The sequence below is a fragment of the Serinus canaria genome, chromosome 1, assembly GCF_022539315.1.
Source record: "Serinus canaria isolate serCan28SL12 chromosome 1, serCan2020, whole genome shotgun sequence".
Taxonomy (NCBI): Eukaryota; Metazoa; Chordata; class Aves; order Passeriformes; family Fringillidae; genus Serinus; species Serinus canaria.
This window is the reverse complement of record NC_066313.1, coordinates 39,393,484-39,414,152: the sequence shown is the minus strand read 5'-3', so window position 1 is coordinate 39,414,152 and position 20,669 is coordinate 39,393,484. Positions and strand designations below refer to the sequence as shown.

General features: G+C 34.5%; 1 protein-coding gene across 1 annotated transcript in view; it reads right to left on the bottom strand.

Moving 5' to 3' along the window:
• Nucleotides 1-20,669, bottom strand: part of CEP126 (centrosomal protein 126) — a 34,402-nt gene that overhangs the window by 6,838 nt on the left and 6,895 nt on the right. Inside the window, exons 3-6 of the mRNA XM_030233962.2 lie at nt 17,726-17,871; nt 16,254-16,374; nt 12,643-12,841; nt 590-2,711 (exon numbers count right to left, since the gene is read on the bottom strand). Coding sequence (XP_030089822.2) covers nt 590-2,711; nt 12,643-12,841; nt 16,254-16,374; nt 17,726-17,871 — 2,588 coding nt within the window. The remainder of the gene's footprint in view (nt 1-589; nt 2,712-12,642; nt 12,842-16,253; nt 16,375-17,725; nt 17,872-20,669) is intronic.

Genomic DNA, 20,669 nt, shown 5'->3' with positions numbered 1-20,669 from the left:
TTTAAATCAGATATACCTTGCTTCAGAGCAATATTTGCCTGGCAGAAGTTCTTTAATTTTAACTAATCTTTAATTTTTGCTCAGCTTTTAATAGTATTATTGGGACTAAGTCTCAGTAATTGTAGGCATTTAGAGTGTCAGCATTTTAAAAACAGTAGAATTAAACTTCTTTCAGCCTCACGTGGCAGTGACTGTTGGACAACAAGCTATCACTCTTAGTTACCTTGTAAAACTCACTCATATAAACTTAGTCACTTCCTCCTATATCATTATTCAGACCACCTGTCACATCTGCTCATTAGTCATGAATATAATCTCAGGGAAAATACTACCTTTTCATTTAATATTGCAGAGAGCTATTTTATATATATATGTATATATATAAATGAGGATTGACGTTTGAGAGGCCTCTGGGCACCACTAGAATAGAAATGAGAATGACAAATGGTGAAAGCTTGTTAAAACTGGCTGTGTTGTGTGAATGGATGAAAAGGTTGAATGTTTTAACTGAAAACAAACCTGTGATGTATTTGAAAAACACTTTTGTCTGAACATTTCCCCACCCCAGACCCAGAAACATGACTCTTACCAGCAGCAGAGTCTTTTGGAGCTTGGGTAGAATGTGCTCCGTGACAGAAGGTGCTTGTTTTTCCAGCTGCTGGGATATGATGGAGATGTAATCTATTTTCTGTGTTAACATGTCTTCTCTCAGAGCAAGTTACTGAATGATCTTGACAGGCGCTTGCCTTAACATTATTTACAGAACAAGTATTTTTTGCCCAAGGTTTGTATTTGGCTGTGCTGCAGTCAGGTGTAGAGATGGCAGTGGCCAAGCCAGCACAGCCAGCAATATTCTCACTGATTTCTGCACTGTTCATCTTTAAAACCTGACTGGCTGGCACAACATGCCTGTCATTGAAATAGCTGCTGCTAGCACCAGTAGCTTGCAGGCTGGCAGGCGGCAGTGACTGACACCCAGGGCTGGCTGTGTTCTCAACACTTCTGTTTCCTGGCAGAGGTGTGGAAGGTGGGTGAGGTGCGAGGTATTTCCCTGGAGCTTTTTGAGTCTTGCTGGCTTCAGTGGCTGACTGCAGTTGGATCAGAGTGCCTTTTCTCTTCTTGGGCACAAAACATGACTGGACTCTTACAGATGTTGCTCTTCTGGTTATTTTTGCCTTATTTTTGAGTTGATCACCTTCTTTAGCATTATTGCTACATACTGGGGGTTTACTTGCCTCATCTTTTAATACCATCCAAGCTTTCTTTGCAGAAAAGGATCCTGTAGATGTAAATATATTCTGAGATGTGTATTCTTTATTTGATTTTTCAGTATTAATGTTTGGTTTTGACATATAAGAATTTTCCTGATGATTTTTTATGAACATGAGGTTTGAAGGCTGAGCAACAATACTTATATTATTCTTAGGAGTGTTATTTGCAGTTTGAACACATTGCAGTTCTGAAGAACATATTTCACTGATGCTTTTTTCACAGCATTTTTCATTATTTTCTGTTATTATCTGGTCAATTTCATCACACCATTTTAGCTTCCTATTGCATTTTTCAATTTCTGCACTTTTCTTTTTTATTTTTGCTAGTTCTAAACTGTCTCTGATAGATGACATGAGCTGAGTTCCAAAACTGATCGCATGGTCTGTAACCACAGCTTTGAAATTACTAGGTTCATATTTAGAACCCTTCTTTAAGATACTTCTGAATAACTTCACTCTTTTTCTTTCAAGAATATTATTTTTCAGGATTTTGTCCTGTGCAGGAGTGCCAGAATTGAACTCTGTATCAGGTAACAGTGACATATCTTCAACCATATTTCCCTTTCCTTCTTTATTATTCTGTTGCTTAACTTCCAACAGAACTGAAGCATTTGGTATGTCCTGAAATAAAGATGTTTCTGATATAATATCATTCATACATTTATTATTTTCTTCTTTTGTTTCAGTCATTTTTCCTAAGGTATTTTTTAAAAAGCCTGTACTGATGTTTTTGTCCTTTGGTAATACATCAGCTTTGCTGGGAATGCCAGTGGAACATCCCTGATTAGGAAATAAGATTACAGATGTTGCAATAGGTTGACTGGATGCTTGCATAGATTTAGTTCTCTCCTGTGGGGTCATTTTAAAACTCTGATCTTGCATCAGATCCTGAATTTTTTCTCCTGGAATAGAATCAGGGCTGTCCCAGGCTCTGCTAGGATTGAAAACAGGATGACCAGTGGCAAATGTGCTAGCTGTTCCAGAAGATGGCTTTCTTCTGTCTTTTATGTTTTGCAGAAAACTAAATTCCTTAGTTACAGAGCTCTTTTGCTTACCAGAGGCAGAGAATTCTGCAGGTTGTTTTCCAGATCTGTGAGAAGCAGATGATTCCTCTTCTGAAGTGTTTACATGTTCAGCAGGAGTTAGAACATTATGTTTAGCTAAAAGATCATGAATAGGTATGTTGTGGTAGTGTAGCAAATCTACATTTCTCAGACAATTATTTAGATGCACATTTTTAAAAGTACTTTGATCTGTATGAAGTAAACCATTATTCCTAGTCTGGCATTTTTCTGGATCATACAGGGCACAGTCACACTGTGTGGTAAAAGATGATTCACTCTGTGTTGTGCAATTTCCATTTTGTTCTCCAGCCTCAAGACTGTCAAGGCTCATCAGACTTTCTGAATCATCTGTTTCTTTGATTTCTTGATGAAAATTCTGAAATACATGCACAAAACCAAACTCTCAGATTTATCAGAAATGTGGTTTGCTGATAATAATTTTTCATTAATGAGAGATTAGACCAAATAAATATTGAGCCTAGTATTTTTGTGACTTGGGGTCATATCTCCATGCGTGTTTCCATCAAGTCAAAATGTACCTGGGTTAAATTGCAAAAGAAAATGACATAATTTGGGAAGAAATCCAGAGGAGAGAGCAGCATAGTTCAACAAATTTAATCATAAATTATATATAAATCTGCAATATTAAAAAAGAAACTAAATTTATCTGAACAACAGTACAGTTTCTCAATTTCCCTGTGAGACTGGGTGGTTTTCATCCTCTGTAAGGGTACTTGAGTTATAAATTGAAAGAAAATCCATGAAAATGAAGGTTTGATAGGGTTTCTACCCCAAACTGCAGCTTTTCCATATTACTAGACTGAGTATATTTATTTTCACAGAAAGTGCCACAAGCGATGAGGAATTAAGCCTTGTCATGGCAAACACAGAAAAGTCTCTTGGTTATCATAAGCACAGTGATTAACAACTCCCCCCAGTGAAACTCCTTCTTCAGGTCTTTCGGAAAGAAGAAAATATCTCCTATTCTATGAGGACAGATCAAGTCCCAGGGCATAAGGGATTCATCCAGTTCCCCAACCTTTTCATTAAATTTTAATGAAGTCATGAATAAAGCAACTGGCACCTGAAACACAGTTTCAGGACAGCTGTGTGCATGTACTATACAAATGTTTACTTCACTATTACTCCTCTATCAAAGCACTGAGATGCTGACATGGTTGAAATTCATGCTTTGTTAAGTACAAGCCTTCAAAATACACATGAACATAAAGGAAAAAAGCATATTGACAATTTTCAGTCTCACACACTCTTGCCTGGAAGTTCACTTTCACAAAACTCAGCAGCAAAGTAATTTTAAACCTTATGTTGGACAAAATTGGTGTGAAAAATTAAGAAAAGCTGAATTAGATATGCACTCTTATGCAATAAATGGAAAATGTTTCAACTAGCAAAATCTGTTAACCTAGGGTGAGTGACTATATATCCCCTAGCAATGACATTGAATTAACATTTTGAAAACTCACCAAACACAGAATTCTTTAGCAAACAATAACACATTTTTGTAGTAAATATTTTTTATTCCAATAAAATTGTTATATCTAAATATTGTATATTTTATAGCTGTACAAATATATTAAACTGCAGAAAAAAAAGCTTAGGAAGTCCTGAAAGACTTTTTATTATTGAATTAAATCTTATCTTGCACTAAATATTTAGAGGTTGGTGCAGTCTTCCATTATAGTTATGATCTGAGATAAAGATACTAAATAGAAGATCAAAGAAGGAAGTGTAGGGAAAGATCCCTTTAAGGAACATTTTCAAACTAAACCTAAACAAACTGGTGTCCTTCTAACAAAAAAGAATAAGTAGCACTTTGTTACTTATTTATTAACCTTTATTTTTGCCAAAATTTTATTGTTAACCTCTGCTTGGACTTCCCAAAATAAGGAAAAAGCATATACTCAGAGTTCTTTGTATCAGGCCAAATTTAAGAACTAATTTTGAAATTTTCAGAAGGGGAAAAGAACAGTGAAAAGAAATTACAGCTGTCAGGCTTACTTCTTGTCTAATTTGGAAACTGCACCTGTATAGCAAAACATGTGTTTTGCGAATGACAGACTGAAGAAAAATTTTGCAAAGATAGGTTTTAAAAATCTTCTCTTGATAGCAGGTTAACTTGAGCAGATAAATCTGGAGGGTGCAAGAAAATTTCCAACTTTCAAAAACTAAAATAAAAAATTTACGTAGCTGTGCTGCAGCGGTTGAAAATAGACTTGTTCCTACATTATGTAAATAAGTATGCTCCTTATAAAGCAAAGCCCCATGGAAAACAAAATCTCAGTTGAGGTAACATCCAGAAATGTTAGGAACTAAAGAACAAAGAAGGAGTTCCCATTTAAACACACACTCACTCTTACTTAGTTCATGCAAATTTAGTTCATTTACATTTATTTTGTTGCATCATACAATTTCATCCTTTCACACATTAAAGATGCTTAACATTCTCATTAAAATATTTACATATTTCCCATTTTACAGTACCATGTAATGCAAATGAATGTCCCATTTCCTTATAAAAATGTGTAATTAGAAGTACTTCTGCAGAAATAAAAAAGCATTCAACAATTATCCTTTTTTAGTGATCAATAAGTGCAGGGAAATAAACCTATAAATCCCAATTACTTCGTTTTATTTAATCAGTGAGAAGATTAAAGAAGGATGATAAGAAAACAAAGCGTTGATAGAGTACTATATTTTTATTTACTGGATTTACATTTTTCCTGTTATATAAGTGCCATTTATTGTATGGCCTATAGCCTGCATTATCCTATGTTATAATGCATGAAATCTAACACCCACACATACCCACATTCCTAAGAAAGGAATACTTCCGAGGAGTTAAAGAGGTCACTTGTATGTCTTAAGACTTAGAACAGCTGTGTCAAGCAACTTCATTTTAGTAAATCACTAAAACAAAGGGAAAACATGAGCCTAAGAGATCTTTCAAAAAGGCCAATGAAAGAACAACATAGCAACAAGTAAGATTTTAAGTGAACCTGACAAGTGAATTTTCTGGCAAAGGACTCCGTCAGAATGCTATTACACTAAAGAGCTGCTACATGCGTATTTGACATTTTCTGCAAAAGTGCTGACTGCTCACAATTCCAAGATGTGAACAGGATCACTCTTCTGAAGATAAAATCCTGAAAAAATGCTACCTATTCTAAAAACCAAGGCTCCTCACATCTTTCACACTACTTGCTATTTTTGATAATTTCAACTGGTTTCTTTACAGAAATTCTTTGCTTTTCATATGTGTATATTTATCACGTTACACTTGACATTGACTGGGAAGTAAAAGACACCACTGAACTTATTTAGATGCAAAACTAACTTTCAAAGCCAGTGAGGTACCTAAACAACTCATTTCAAATTTACCAACTATGGAATGGGAAAGTCCATTCAAAACTAATAATCTCATTTCTACATGAGTTTGAAAAACATCATGTACATAGCACTATACAATACTTATTTCTCAGAAGATTTGGATAGACTCAAGAGAGCAAGTGACACTGTGAAAGGATTTTGGTGCTTACCTTACACAAGAGTTCCATTCCATTGTGCCAAACCCACCAAAGAAGCTCTGAAGGTACAGGATGACCAGAGAAAAATTATCAACACCACTCTCTTTCCCAGTCTGATGACTAAGTGCCTGATCTCCTCTCAGGCTAAGAATACAGAAACTACCTATCTATGAATCGATGAGTTTTTGAAAGGACCTATTTGAAATATCATCACAGGATGCTAGAAATGTAGTTTCAAACTTCTCAGTATAAAAAGAACTAGTTTCTAATTTCATAGGCATGCAGGCAATATCACTAAGGCATACCATCAGAAGATTTTAAAAGAAAAGTTATCTGAACACCGAATACCAATGTTTCATTCTGATTTTCAGTTTTAATAAGGTAATGTAGGTAAATGTTAATGAGGTAAATGTACAGAATTGTGTAGGAAAAATTTTCACCTGAACATGTCTCTCTGTTGCTTTAGCACCTCTGTACTCATAGTGCTGTTTCTCAGGTACCCTGTCCCAGGTGTGTTATTCTCACACATTAATCTGGTCATTCAGTTCCAGGAATGCAATTTATAATGCTAGGTAAAAATACAATTAAAATTGTTAAATGAGTAAATGGCGCTGCAGTGTGCACCATAATGCATCGTTCCCTTTTTTTGCTCTAACCCATTAATAAATTCAGTTTGAGCGGGCATCGTCTACCCTGCAAATTTGTCTTACAACAATAGCATGGGATTGCACAAATAAAAACCATGATAAGGCAGAGAGTCATATAGAAATACTGGGCATGGATATGAACTATGAATTCTAGAAGTTCTTTAGAGTTTAATAATCATTTTAATGATTACAGTTAACAGATTTGAATGAACTGAAGCCATAACATCAGTAAAAAAGAATAGATTAATACTATTTGACCATTACCCAGTTCCTGAATGAATCTGTGTGTGATTATAATTTTTAAAATAATCTCTCATTCAGCTGAGGAACCCTCCCAGAGCTCTTTATTTAAAAAAAAAATAGTATACATTTTTTTTTAGTCAGTGAAAAAGAATCGCTTTTTCTTTTAGCAGTATACTTTATAAGGATGGAAGAGTTTTTAACATGGTCTAACTGTTGTACACTGCACAGCAGCAGCCAGGGCAGAAGGTGGATTTATGTAAGAAAATCCGAATGGTCAGATACAGAAATACTTTTAGAATCAGGGAACATTCTGAGTTGAAAGGGATCCACAAGGATCACTGAGTACAAAGCTGACTCCATACAGAGCAACGTGAAGGCTAAACAATATATCTAAGAGCATTTTCTAATACTTATATTTACATCTTTCTAGAAATAAATTTACCTAATAAGGCAGTTCCATGTAATTTCCAACATTCACTGCATGCTTCACTTGAAAAAAATTCTGCGACTTATATGTTACCTCTTTTACAAATTCAACTTTTTTCAATCAGATATGTTTCAAGACATACATTCTTCCTAAGAACTTCACAGATTTGATTTTTAAGAACTTGTACAAGCTTTCTTCAAGCATCTGCCTTCCCCTAATAAGCCACCAAATTTAAAGGCTATTTTTTTTAATCTTGCCACTGTTTGAAACAGTGAAATTCTTTGTTTATTACAAGAACTTCCAGTCTTCTGAAAGAGGTCCCAGTTACTCTTTGCTTATCCTTGTCTTCTGAATTTTGGGTGTTTGGTTTGATGCTTTATTTTGTACTTTATTTACGGTGAACCATACTTCCTTATAGAGATATGCAAGTATTGGGAATAAACTGTCCAGCAAAGTTCAAGCTACTAAATACTACAGTAGTGCTGCTGCAGGTTTATAATAATTAATATTAGAAATAATGAAATAATTGATTTGGCTCCTGGTTACCCAGGCCACCATTAGAATACTAAGATATAAACAGAATACTAGGATACAAAAAAGTAGCTGAATTCTGTGTTGCTTAAAAATTCACAAAAGTCTTATCTTTTTAAAAAGACCTAAAACACAGCTCTGCCATCTTCAAAGGGGCAAAATTACTGTGGAGATTGATACTTTAATCTTCATGAGAAATCAATAGATTTTCCAACATCCCCTTGAGACCATAATATATACTACCAGTGATAATACCATGTTAGTATAATGCAGCATTCTGGTAGATCCATATGCACAAACTTTATATCATCCAGTCCCTTCCTGCAAGCAAACCTCTTAATGTAACTGCAGTACACTAAAGATTTGATGATGCTATTTTTTACTCTGTTCCTTTCTTTCAGATACATTTATGAACATCTTACTCTGTTGCAGTAAAACAAATCTTTCCAAAACCAGTCATGAAGTATAGTAGAAATATTTTAGTGCATATCTATCTATCTATCTATCTGAATGTAAACCCCATAACGAAGTCACATTAATATGTATGGCAATTCTTATGAAAAAGCTATATGCTTGTAAAAAAAGAATAGGTATATATTAAAGGACAGTATCAATTTCCTTGTTCCTGTGGTTTGTGAGCTATGCTGTATGTACAACAATCAGACAATTACAAACAATTATGTATTCACAAGCAAAAGCTTATCCATGTTTAAGCCTAACTCTGAAACAATTTCTTTTGTACTGAAAATCTGTTTCAGCTTCAATCCTACATTATTACCCATTCAAGAAGGGCTTTGAACTGAGGAAAGACACTGTTGAATGAACTCCAGATGGTCAGGTATGGAGATTGCCATGTGATTTTATACAGCACAAGCTTAGAATAAGTTATTTTATGAAAAACCACCCCCAAAACCTCAAAACCTACTCTTGAGGAATACACAATCAAAACAAGTTGGAGTATTTGGACTAAAATAATTTAGTCTGGAGATACATTTCAATTTGTCTTTATAGCACATGTGAATTTTGGATTACTGAAATAATGTGGAAGATAGCTGTTAGTCACAATATTGGTTAAAAGCCAAAGAAAACTGAACACCTCTCCTCCTGCCAAGATGAAAATAAGTAAGGAAATCGCCCAGGCCTGTCATATAATTTAAATGATCAACATAAAAATGTTAACACTCACATTTACAAGTAAAATAATGGCCAAAATTTCTAGATTTAAGGTGACCGTAGAAACCTATTTCAAGTTGTTGAATGGTCTCTACAAAATCGAGTTTGACTTCTGCTTCAATGCCATTTTATCCTAAGCATCCTTGTCTGAGTCTGTTTTCCCACTAACTAGCCCTGAGCACTCACTAGGTTTTTGATGCTTGGGAAAGACTCTGTACACAGCACTCCTTTTTTCCATGATGGTCTTGCCTATGGCTCTGAAGAATTAGACTGGCAACACCCCTTGCAGAAGGAACTTTTGGTTAACTCATCCCAGTCATACAACAGTTTTTCCATCAGTTACCTGAAACATCTCCATTTCACAGACACTGGGAAACTCAAAAGTGCAATAACACCAACAGCTAACAGCTTTACAAGTGAACTCCTGCAAGGAAGGTGATGTCCAGACCATTCAGTGGAACATCACTTAGAAAATATTCTTCATCATTTCTCAGACAATTATGTGACTTTATATGCAACATGCATAAACACACACAAATTTTTCCTGTATTAGACATAATATATTTTGGATGGCAAATTCTGAGGAATGATACTGGTGTTCCATTCCTATTTCAATAAATATTGAAGTATTTTCTTCCAAGGGGAATGGTATCCATAAAAAAAGTCGTACTGAGTACTTCAATGGCTGCACATTTTTATTCTCAGAATAAACAGCAAACCAAGGTAAAAATACTGCTTCAAATCAGCCTGAAAGGGATCTAAATTCAGATTTCACAGATACCGCTTGAGTAACCTAATTATGGTCATATAAAGGAGGAAATAGGAAAATACAATCTCCATGTGATAATCTACACCTATTTTCTCTTGAATTAACTCTTACTTCCAAGCACTTTGTTTAAAAATGAAACTATAGACATAAAATTTAATACTACCAGTTAAATTCAGGCATTTTTTTCTGGTAGAGCCTAGAAATATTGTACTGATCAAAATAATGTTGCATGGCCATGAAATTGAAGAGGTGACAAAAAGAAGAAGACAAAAAATACCTGAAAAATACTTTTCCTTGTCACATTTGAGCCATTTAGTGGAAATTTTCTAAATTATCAGTCCAAGACAGGTACCAGAAATGGAAAATTTCAACATAAGGAGTTAACAGTTCGAAAAAATGTTGAGCACCTTGGGTCTAATGTCATTTGGTTAAAAGCTGCATGCACCTTTAGCTAAAGACCATGGTACTAGCTCCACCTTAAAGGATTTATGCATGCATGCATAAAACCAGGAAAGGATGGAGAGAAAAAACCTTTATTTGTGAATGAAGTTAGCAATATTAAATTCTTCAAAATGGAACATATTCATGAACATAAAACAGTAACTTGATGTAGTGGCTTGGATGAAACTATTGCACGAAATAAAATCTACTGTTCTCAATACTTAACACAAAATAATTTTGGAAAATGGTAAAAGCCACTAAAACCCTTGGCTTACCGATGAATCTGTACAAATATTTAGAGATGTAAAGCAGGCAACACAACAAATCTACTGGTTAAGGTTCACATAGAACTTTATTGCCCTGTAGGAAAGTAAAGAATTTTAGGAATCTTTATAATCCTGTTGGGCCTGTAAAAACAGAAACAAAGAGAGGTCAAAGGATCTCAATGGATGGCTGGGTTGTAAAGCATGTGCACAGTGAAATACTTTAATTTCAGAAATTACTTTGGACAACAGGTAGTATCAAGACCACTGAGGTATATTGATTTCAGTAAGAGTATTCTAAATCATTACAAATTATAAATTTTATTAATAAGAGTCTTACAAATACTATTTCACAATACAGGACGTCACAATGCACATCCATGCCAGCCATCAGCACAATCCAAGTATTAAACTTCCAAAACTCAGGCCTTAGAACATGGTCAATAGCTTTCTTGACTATTTTTCTAATCAGAGTCCAAAGCATGCAATTTCAAGAAAGCAAGTCCAAATGTCTGAAGTATAAATATTTACATTTTGAAACTATTCATCAGAGGAAAGAAGCTGAGCAACCCCTAGTGGTAGCAGAAAAATACCTTCTGGAAAAAATACAAAATTTTTTGCAGGTATTTTCAAAAATACATTAATTTGTAAACACAAATTCCTATATTATATACACTATCCAAAGTTGATGATAACATTTAGAAAAAACTAAAAGTAAAAAATTATGCATGACTCATAGCTGTTTTTCCCTAGAATTCAATTAGGAAGTGATAATTCTGTTTGATAAAATACTCCAATATAGAACTCTTAAAATACATTTACAATAATATTTTTATATATTTTTCTCAAAGAGAATGTGTTTTGTTTTCTAATTCTAAGATGTTCTAATGCAGCTACTGTCAAATTCAGCATCATCATTTAGGGCGGGATTTGCAAACTGTCTACCAGTGAAATGCAAATGTGATATTATTAAAAAAAAGCTAATACTTTTTGTATTTTTTTAGAAGTGGTTATCTAGTTTTATCAGCTCGCCTCTATAAAATCAGTTTTAGCAGCTCTCCTCTATAAATTGTCACTTTTTCTTCCTTCTTTTATGCTTAGAAATAAGAAACAACACTGCCAGTACAAGCTATACTTTCTCTCCATTCAAATTTTTTGAACCCTACTCCAGTTGAGTGAGATTTTCTGTGTTAGCCATCAGCTGCTCAAGATTTTCACACATAACCATCAGGACAAAGTAGATACAAAGGCAGAGATGAATGTTCCTAGAAATAGCAGTATCAAACCATATCTGAACTCTCTAAAGTCTTTCACTAATTAACCATACACTTGTATTAAAAGGAAAAGCCCTTGCTCTATAGCCACCAATGATTCCATGCCTCTAGCCATGACCAAAATAGAGGGATGGGCTTCATGGAGTCCAGGTCATTTCAGATACCATGACTCTGGACACCAATAGATATTCTAGAAATAAAAGAACGAGCCCCAGACTATGCTCTCTTTTTTTCCAGAAAGTGTAATGTTGAAGACAGTATTTCCAAAATCAAAGACAACACTGAGTCATAAAATCACACTTAAAGGTGCACAACTAAAAATCACCTTAGAGCTTAGTTCTTGATTTTCACTGTTTCTTAGGTGACTTTTAAAACTTATTTTCAGTCTAAAAATTAGTTTAAGAAGAAAAAACTCATTACTGGAACACATGCAGCTATTCCAAAGATGATAAAAAGGGATCTCAAGAGACTTGAAGTCAATCTCTAACATATCACCACACACTTGGAAAAAAACAACCAAACAAAAAATATCCCCCAACATTTCACATGCCATCTTAATACCGCTATTGCATTTTGTGCAATCAAATCAGCACAGCAGAAACTTGGGTGTGCACTGAAAATCATCAATTTAAGTTTAGAGACTTAAATCACAAGATCACAAGACTCCTGTCATCGACTAATGGCTACCAATGTCAGATGCAAGAGTCTGACATACAAATGTGACATTAACAGGAAAAAAAGGACAACATAACAGGTATCTTGGATGAATTTGTGAAAACATTCTTGTAAGTATTTTTAAAGATCTCTGACTTCTTACTGGAAAATATGTATAATTTTACTAAAAATATTCTATTGATAAGGTACAGTACAGTCTGCCCTCCTGTACTGTCCAATTGACAAAGACAGACAGACAGAACTTTCATTTTTTCACATTTATGAAACTTTCTGTCACACTTAAAACCATCTTGCAATGAATCATATGAAAATATCATACCTCCAAGTTGTTGAGATGCTGTTTTTCAAGGAGCTGCTGCATTTCTTTCACATTTTTCTGGAAGAGAAGTTGCCGACTGTCCGTGTCTGTTCTACTGCTCTCTTGTATTGTTTCATCACAGCCAAACATTGCTGAATTCTGCTTCTGATGGAAAGAATCACTTCTACATGCTGGTGAGCATGATGTGTCATCTGTGGTTCTTCATACAAACAAGCAAATTATTACTCTGTCTTATTTCTATGCATCAACTATACATTTTTAAATATGTTCCTGACCAAAAGTATACAACATCAATAAACGATGAAAAGCCTGACAACTGCTGTTAGTACTATCTGAATGTGTCCAACACTTTCCATTTTAAAACTTCTCTCCTGTTTATATAGAAATAGAATTTTCTGATTTGGTTGTTGGGTGACTGCTTCAAGATACATTAATATGGAAAATGTCAGCCAACAGTTGGGTAATTTATAGAAACAGAACATGGAGGGGTTTTTTTTAACAGAAGAAAAAAACGAACAGGAAAATGGGCTTTATTTTTCCATAAAGTTGGCTTATGCAGAGTGTAATTATATTGATGCTGTCAGGTATTCCCTTATTTCAAAGAGCAAGAAGGCTTTCTAGTATCCAGAGAGCCCAAATCTACCAATGATGTGTAATGTCAGGATTGCGGTGTGTTAAAGAATTGGTATTTGCTGCCTGACAAAAAAAAAAATCTTTAGAGTAGCTAGTGTAGTTGGGCCCTCTGACAGCTCTTAGTTGAAGATACATGTTTCACACATGTACAGAAATTCAATAACCTCTTTCCTTCATTTCTATCTATTTCTTAAGCTTAAAGTTTTTCTTCTGAGTCTTTTCTTCCTGCACCTAGAATTTCCCCTTTTCTTTTTACTGGATCTGTTTCAAGTGGGTAAGTAATCTAATAAGACCTTTTTTATTTTGTATTTATCACAATACTTATAATTTTAGGGCAATGGAAAATGGAAACTTTCAAACCCTTAAGATTTTTGTTATTTTTCAGGAGATTTTATACAAGACTACAAAAAACATTGGCTCAATTGCAGTGGCCTAAGCAGAGCGTAAAATGGAATTTATTATTTCTGATGAGATGGCTGACAGCAAAAAGGGAGAACAAATTCACATATTTATTTACTGAACTTAGAAATGCTGTTTGCTTTTGAACGGCAGATATTCTCCCTATCCCAAATCTTTTTTGTTATTGTGGACCAGACTGACTGACACCTGGCCCCCAAAAATGTGGTTTGTTGATTTTCTGGACACACACAACTTTCTTCATATTTATTTCAGTGCTTAGACCATTCAAATTTATAAAAATTTCTACATGTTTGGACCATTTATATTTACAAAAGTTGCAACACTCCAACTTTTCTACAGACCATTTTTGATTTGTCATAATAAAGTTTATATCCCAAGACTCAACTTCATCAAACATAGCAATTTTAAATACCAATAGGGAAATACATCCTGTAAAAAGAGCAGCATGCCATTTACACACCTAATGTACAAACATCCCTGTGTCTGCTGGCTAATGAGTTCTTCAAAATCTTTACTTTAGCATTTAATAACTAAATCCTTCTGGAAGCAACAAGGCTCTACTGCAGCGTGGAATACACTTATTAGGTGTTCCAGGACTTTTGCTTTTTCCAAGAGGAGTTAATATGTCTCCATTGCTTAAATTATTTTTTTACACCTTTTAAAAGACAGACATTATGAATCCTAGAATCTTGTAAAATTCAGATACTCACTTGGGTCTGAAGCTATATTTATCTTGCATACTTATTACAGTATTCATTTCTTCCTTTAAGAGGGGACTGTCAATTAATTCTAGGCATTAACTTTCTGAGGAAGGGTAAATTCTAAAGATGACACAAGATTTTTGGCTTTAGCATTTATAAAATTGCAAGAAGCAACAGAAATACAGAAAGGCATCTACTACTTCATATGAGTTATTTCCCATCCCAAAATTCCCAATTAAAGGGATTATAAGAAATGTTTAAAGCTTTACAGCTCAGAACTGGTGACTTTTTAAGAACCTTCACTGTTCAGAACCTTTTCAAAATGCTCTTCTGTTTTATATGTACTAGTTGTCTTGCAACCTCCCAATGGGTCATAGTGGACTCAACTTTTAAACCTTTCAGATGGTGGGGTCACTTATTTTCATTTTTTTTCCTTGAGAAATTCCTAATTTCAAACTTACAGAGATATAATTAACCTCAAGATTCTTAGCTTTCTCTGAAATTGGTTACTAGGGCAAAACAAACTGTAAAAGAATACGAACATATAAATATAATTTCTTTAGGAAAATAGGTTAAGAAAATGAAAGCCAGAAAAGACCACACAATCATTATTAAAGAATAGTGAGTTTTTTACATAGAAATGGAGTGACAGCACTCTAAGAAATGGTGAGTGGTTTGCACAACGTGTTGCAGAAGAAGCAGCTTGAAAAAAGTTGAAAAATAAGGAAAGACATGTTTAAGGCAGTGAGATGCTGTCCTTAATCAAGCTTATGAGTGAAATGAGACAAATGATCAGGAAACCTGAGATAGGGTTCAAAACCAAAGCTATGTTTTTTGCCATAAATGAAACTCAGATTTAACAGGTAGATTCCTTGTTTGTTTCTTTGGTTTTGTTGCTGCAATCTTCCTATGAATGTTGACTAGAAAGTAGCATGAGTGTTAAGGTCTATGAGTTATAACATATTTTCTCAACTGGCCAGTTTATCACCTGCAAATGTGTTAATAAAAGCAGAGATATGTAAACAAGTTGTGTATCAAGGTCACACTGAAGAACACTCTGAACCCCAAAAGTAGAGAGACCTCTTTCAGGCAGAATTTATCCCTGTTCCAAATATCTGCATAATTTATATCATGCAGAAAATAACTGAAATGCAGAAAGGAATAACAAAACAAACAACAACAAAAATAACTCCCTGATCTGAAATGTTAAAGAAATGAGAGGTTAGGAAAGAGATAATCAGGAACTAGTAGGAAATACAACAGATAAATAAAATATATATGAAGGAACATTCTGTTATAAGTCAAGGTATCTTAGAAACAGTGTTTGGATAGAATGAAAAGTATGCAAATAAAATTTTATGTAATATAAAATGAAATTTCAGGTCAAATTGCTACCAGGACACTCTTGATTCACCCAGAGAATGAGAAATATAAAGGAATGATAGCTGGAAAGAAGATCCTTGGGTGAACATATAAACTAGTGTATCCTTGAATGTCAAAAGGAGAAAAATCCAGATAAAAAAATCACCTAGAGAGAATAATTCTGAGAACAGCAAATGGTTTGATAACCATGGCAATCTGAGTTGGGCTATAACTGACTGGAGATTGGGTTAGTCTTGACTATTCCCAGAATTTGATTGAGGGGAAAAGGTTTGTGTCATGTCCCCTACTGTCTTACCAACTGGACACAAACAACTCAACAAAATTGCACAATATTTCATTGGAAAAGTTCACAGAAGTGCTCTCTTTGCCACGAGAGAAATGCCCTACAATTTCTTAAAGGTAATTGTCTGCTTTTTATTGAATACAGCAAGAAATTTACTTCCTTTGATCATCAGAATAAACAGGAGTGCTTACCTGAAGTTAATTGTATTTATGTTTTGCAAGCACAGTCCTGGTGTTAAAACTGATCCTTTAATTTGTTCAAGAGCTTCTTCTAACTGAAAAGCTGCTTTTGTCTGGACTGGAGGGATCAGAGCTAAAAACACACAATGGGGAAAGAGCTTTTTAAAATTGGAATATTTTACCATAAATGGTTTGGTTAAGTTGCTGAAGTTTGGAAGCCTAAATCCAGACAGTTACAATAAACACAATAGTTTAGCATTATTAGATATGCAAGAGCACTTTGAGTTCCCCTGAAACAAAATCCCAGTCTATTTAAGTGTTTACAGTCACACATGTATTCAACAGCTTTGCTATTTGCTTTTAAACTGCACTATTGAAAAAATACAAGGTCAAAAAAAAACTAACTTTGTTTTTACATCATGATTATTCCACTCATGCACTAAGCCAAAGTTATGGCTTGCAGATATTTTACAGAGGCCAAATTTTAACTTAATAATTGAACCAGTGGGGAAAGAAAAAGTCCAGACAGGCACAATGTGTTGCCACTTTCAAGTGAGTAGAAGTAGGATAGAGTGTAGCAGAGGCAAAATTTCTATAAAGGAAAACCAAGAGAAAAAACTGTGATTCCTTCTATTGCTACACAGTCTAGGCCATCAGTAGAGCTATGAAGAAGCCTTAAACCAGTACTGTGCTATTTTGTTATTTTAATCTGACATTTGATCTTGAAGTCAGAGACATTACCTCACAGCTGGCACAACTGCTGTTGGGAGAGTAAATCTGTTAAAGAATACCTAAGTAATAGACCATATCTTAAGCATTTGAACACTGGAAAGTTGACGGGAAATCAGACTTGGCCAATGCTGCTACAAACTCCTGCCAATCTGCACTGATTCCAAGAAAGCAGGAACTGAGCTGAAGTGATCATTGCTTCCCAGCAAGAGAACAGCTTAGAAAGTGCACTAATTCAGGAAAAAAAAAGTTATGTGCCATATTTATATAAGCTGGGACTGCATTTACTTAATGAAAAACAAACTGCACGTTTTGGAATATTATATATCCAAAGGTTCAAAGAGGGGATCATTGCACTATCCTAGTAACTGGCCTTGTAACACCTCTCACCCATCTGTGGAAGCACAGTACTGCAACCAACAAACACACTGCAGTCAAAAATGGGGAAAACCCAGGAAGCCTCAATACCTCATGGAGGTCATGTACTTACTGTGACTGGAATACAGTGAAATATCTCAAAATACAGTTTTCAGGAAAAAAAAGTTTTTATTTCCCCTACCCAATTGTCCTATCACATCTGAGCTTCTTGTCAGTTGTTTGGCTTTTGTGAATTCAATTACTTTGAGTGAAGTTACTTGTTCTGCTTACTAACAGAAAAGACTAATGGCCTCCAGAGGTCCCTTCCAACCTTAACTATTCACTGATTCTGTGACTATAAAAACACTTGTATTGTGAATAACAGTTAATTGACAAACCTGTTTGTTTCTGCTGAGAAAAGGACTGATGACCATGTTGGAACTTAGCAGTTGCCTCCTGAAATTTAAATTTCCTCTGCTGCAGAACTTGTTCTCTAAATCTTTGTTCTTTTGCTTCTTCTTCCTTCTGTCTTTTTTCAAAGGCTCTGTATATAAGAAGCAAAAGTAGAAAATTCCTGTTTATGAATTACATTTACTGAAATACTATTAACTTACTTGCTTACCAACTTGCCATTTTAGTACAAAAGCTTGTTTGTTCATAAATTAAATGCTATTAACTTCAGCACAGATGGATTTTTAGAGTTTGTTGGAAGGTAAACAGGACAGTGGGTGATGAAGAGTCACAAAATATTTCAATTTCTTAGCCTCAACCAGGGATTTGATTACTTTTTATATGTGAATTAACATGCAGACTTGACCAGTTCTTGTCACCAATGTGATTTTTACAACAGCCTTTACAGTACCACATAAGTATACCATAGTGAGCAGATCAGTAGAAAGGTTAACTGCAAATGCTCTCATAAGCTGTTGGGGAAATAAAAACGGTTTTAAATTTGTTATTCGAAATAACACAAAGGAATTTCAGCTATTATCTATAAAGTGTAAGTGTAAGTATCAAGCTGTAGTTGTTAAGAAGCTTCCTGAAAACAATCAGTTTAGCAGCACAAAATGGGCTAAAACAGTAACACAAAACTATACTTGACAGAATCTGTTATTGTTAAAAAATAAATTAAATGGGTCCTCTCACTGGTTGGAAAGAAAAGCAGACTCTAGTCAAAAACAATCATCATCACAAAAGTTTCCTTCAGTAGGCATGAGCTTCATGAAGCTATGTAGAATCATTTCTCCTGCTGACAGAATCATCAACTTTTACTGACAAATTAGCTCCTTGAGTGAAATATACCCAGGATATTTATTGGCACAGTGTCTACATAGGCAAGTCATATCAAATGGTTTTAAACTAAAAGAGGGTAGATTCAGACCAGATATAAGGAAGAAATTTTTTTACAGTGAGGGTGGTGAAACACTGGAGCAGGTAACCCAGAGAGGCTGTAGATACCCCATCCCTGGAAACATTCTTTTCTAAAAGCAGTAATACTATAAAAGTAATGGTCTTCACAGGAAACTTCCAAAGCCTGCATGCAAAGATGACTACAGCTGGGAGCTTCCCATCTGTGTATTAGAAATGTGATTTAACAGGTCACTAATACACTAAGTAGGGTTCCCCTCTAGCCAGCATTAGTGCAAAGTTTAGCCAAGTTCTTTGTTTCTCTCAACACAATAAGATACCTCCCCATAACTCTAACAACTAGCAGTTGCTTCATAGTTCTTCCTGCTTAATGGAGCAACACTGCTACTTCACAGAGCTCCTCCTTAACTCAAGCTATTTTTATTATTATTCCCTTTGCTTTTCAGGGAAAAAGTTCAAACTGAAATCATCAACTTGACCCTCTCTAGTATCATTTCAATGTGATGACTGATCTCCTGTTAAAACAAACACAAAAATGATTTGAAATAGGTACTTTTTATTTTAGAAAGCTTAAAGGCTGTAATTGCACAACAGTAAAAAATAGAAAAACTGCCAACTAATTCCCAAGTACACACTTACACAGGAATATTCATTTTATTCCACTTGGAAGTCAAAGCATAGCAGAGAGAGAGAGAGAATGAACTTTCACTATTTTGAAAACTCATATATACATAGCTGTCAAAAAATGTTAGAACTAAAAAGTAGAACTAGAGTTCATTGTCCAGTTTCAGTATTCCTGAATTTCACTCACCGTAAAATCCAATAGAGAAATACACAATTTTATCTTGTCTAAATGAAATTCACAGAAGAGGAAACAGACTTGCTTATCCTCATAAGTACTTTAAACACATTCTTCTTGAGGCCCTTTATTATCTCTAGAAGCTGATCAAGGCCTTTAGTTGAACTGTAGTTGTTAAATTCAGACATGTGGGAAATTCTACAACTTTACAACTGGAGTAATTCCAGTATATAATTCCAAAAAGGAAAAAAGTAAATTCTGACAGAGTATTTTTTTTTTCCCAGATTATTTTGAATATGGCTTAGCTACACTCTTCCACATACCTAATAATGAGTATTAAAAAAGGATTGTTGTTCCATATACCTGGGAATGAGAAAATCCAAATGCTGATGCAAGAGGTCTTTTTCAGCACAGCTCATCATCAATATTTGGTTTGGATTAAGACAAGAAGGAGAAAAAAGGATCTTACTTCAATGTAAGAAAGTACATTAAAGTTATTCGGTAAAGCCTTATTAACTTATTGACCTTGCAGAATGTAAATTGTAACACCTAGGTTCATTATGTAAAATAAATAATTTTAAAAATGCACATTTACATCTTAGAAAAAACATTTAAAGCAAATGTTTGTTCATGCAGTCTCCTTAAGTCACCAGCTTAGGTTCATATCACAGATGTAACATTGGCAAAAGTGTATGGCTTTAAGATGGATAGCTAGCAGAAGAATTTCCTGACCAGTGTTTTTTTAACCCAATTTTTCTGTCTACTATAAACAACACAGTGGTGCAGCAATTTATGAAATGGCTGCCAAAATATTTATGGAGAATTTGGAATACAAAACTTAAAATACTTAGCTGTCTCACATATACAGACACTATGTGGAAGGCATTTTTATGTTTAAAACAGTACAACTAGATGGTAGAACTATTTCCTGGTTAATTTTGTTAAATTCTCTTCACAGTAAAGTGATAGATGCTACATTCCCAGGTGGACTAAATGCTTACTACTGCACTGGATGAAAATGATAATTAAAAAGGGATATATGTCCGTATGGAGTGCTATGAAATGAACATTTGGATACTGAGTTGATCTTATTCTTCTATTGCTACATCATGTTGCAAACCAGTGCACAGTAATTTAAAAATTGAGATAGGGAGATATTTGTATGGTCAATGACT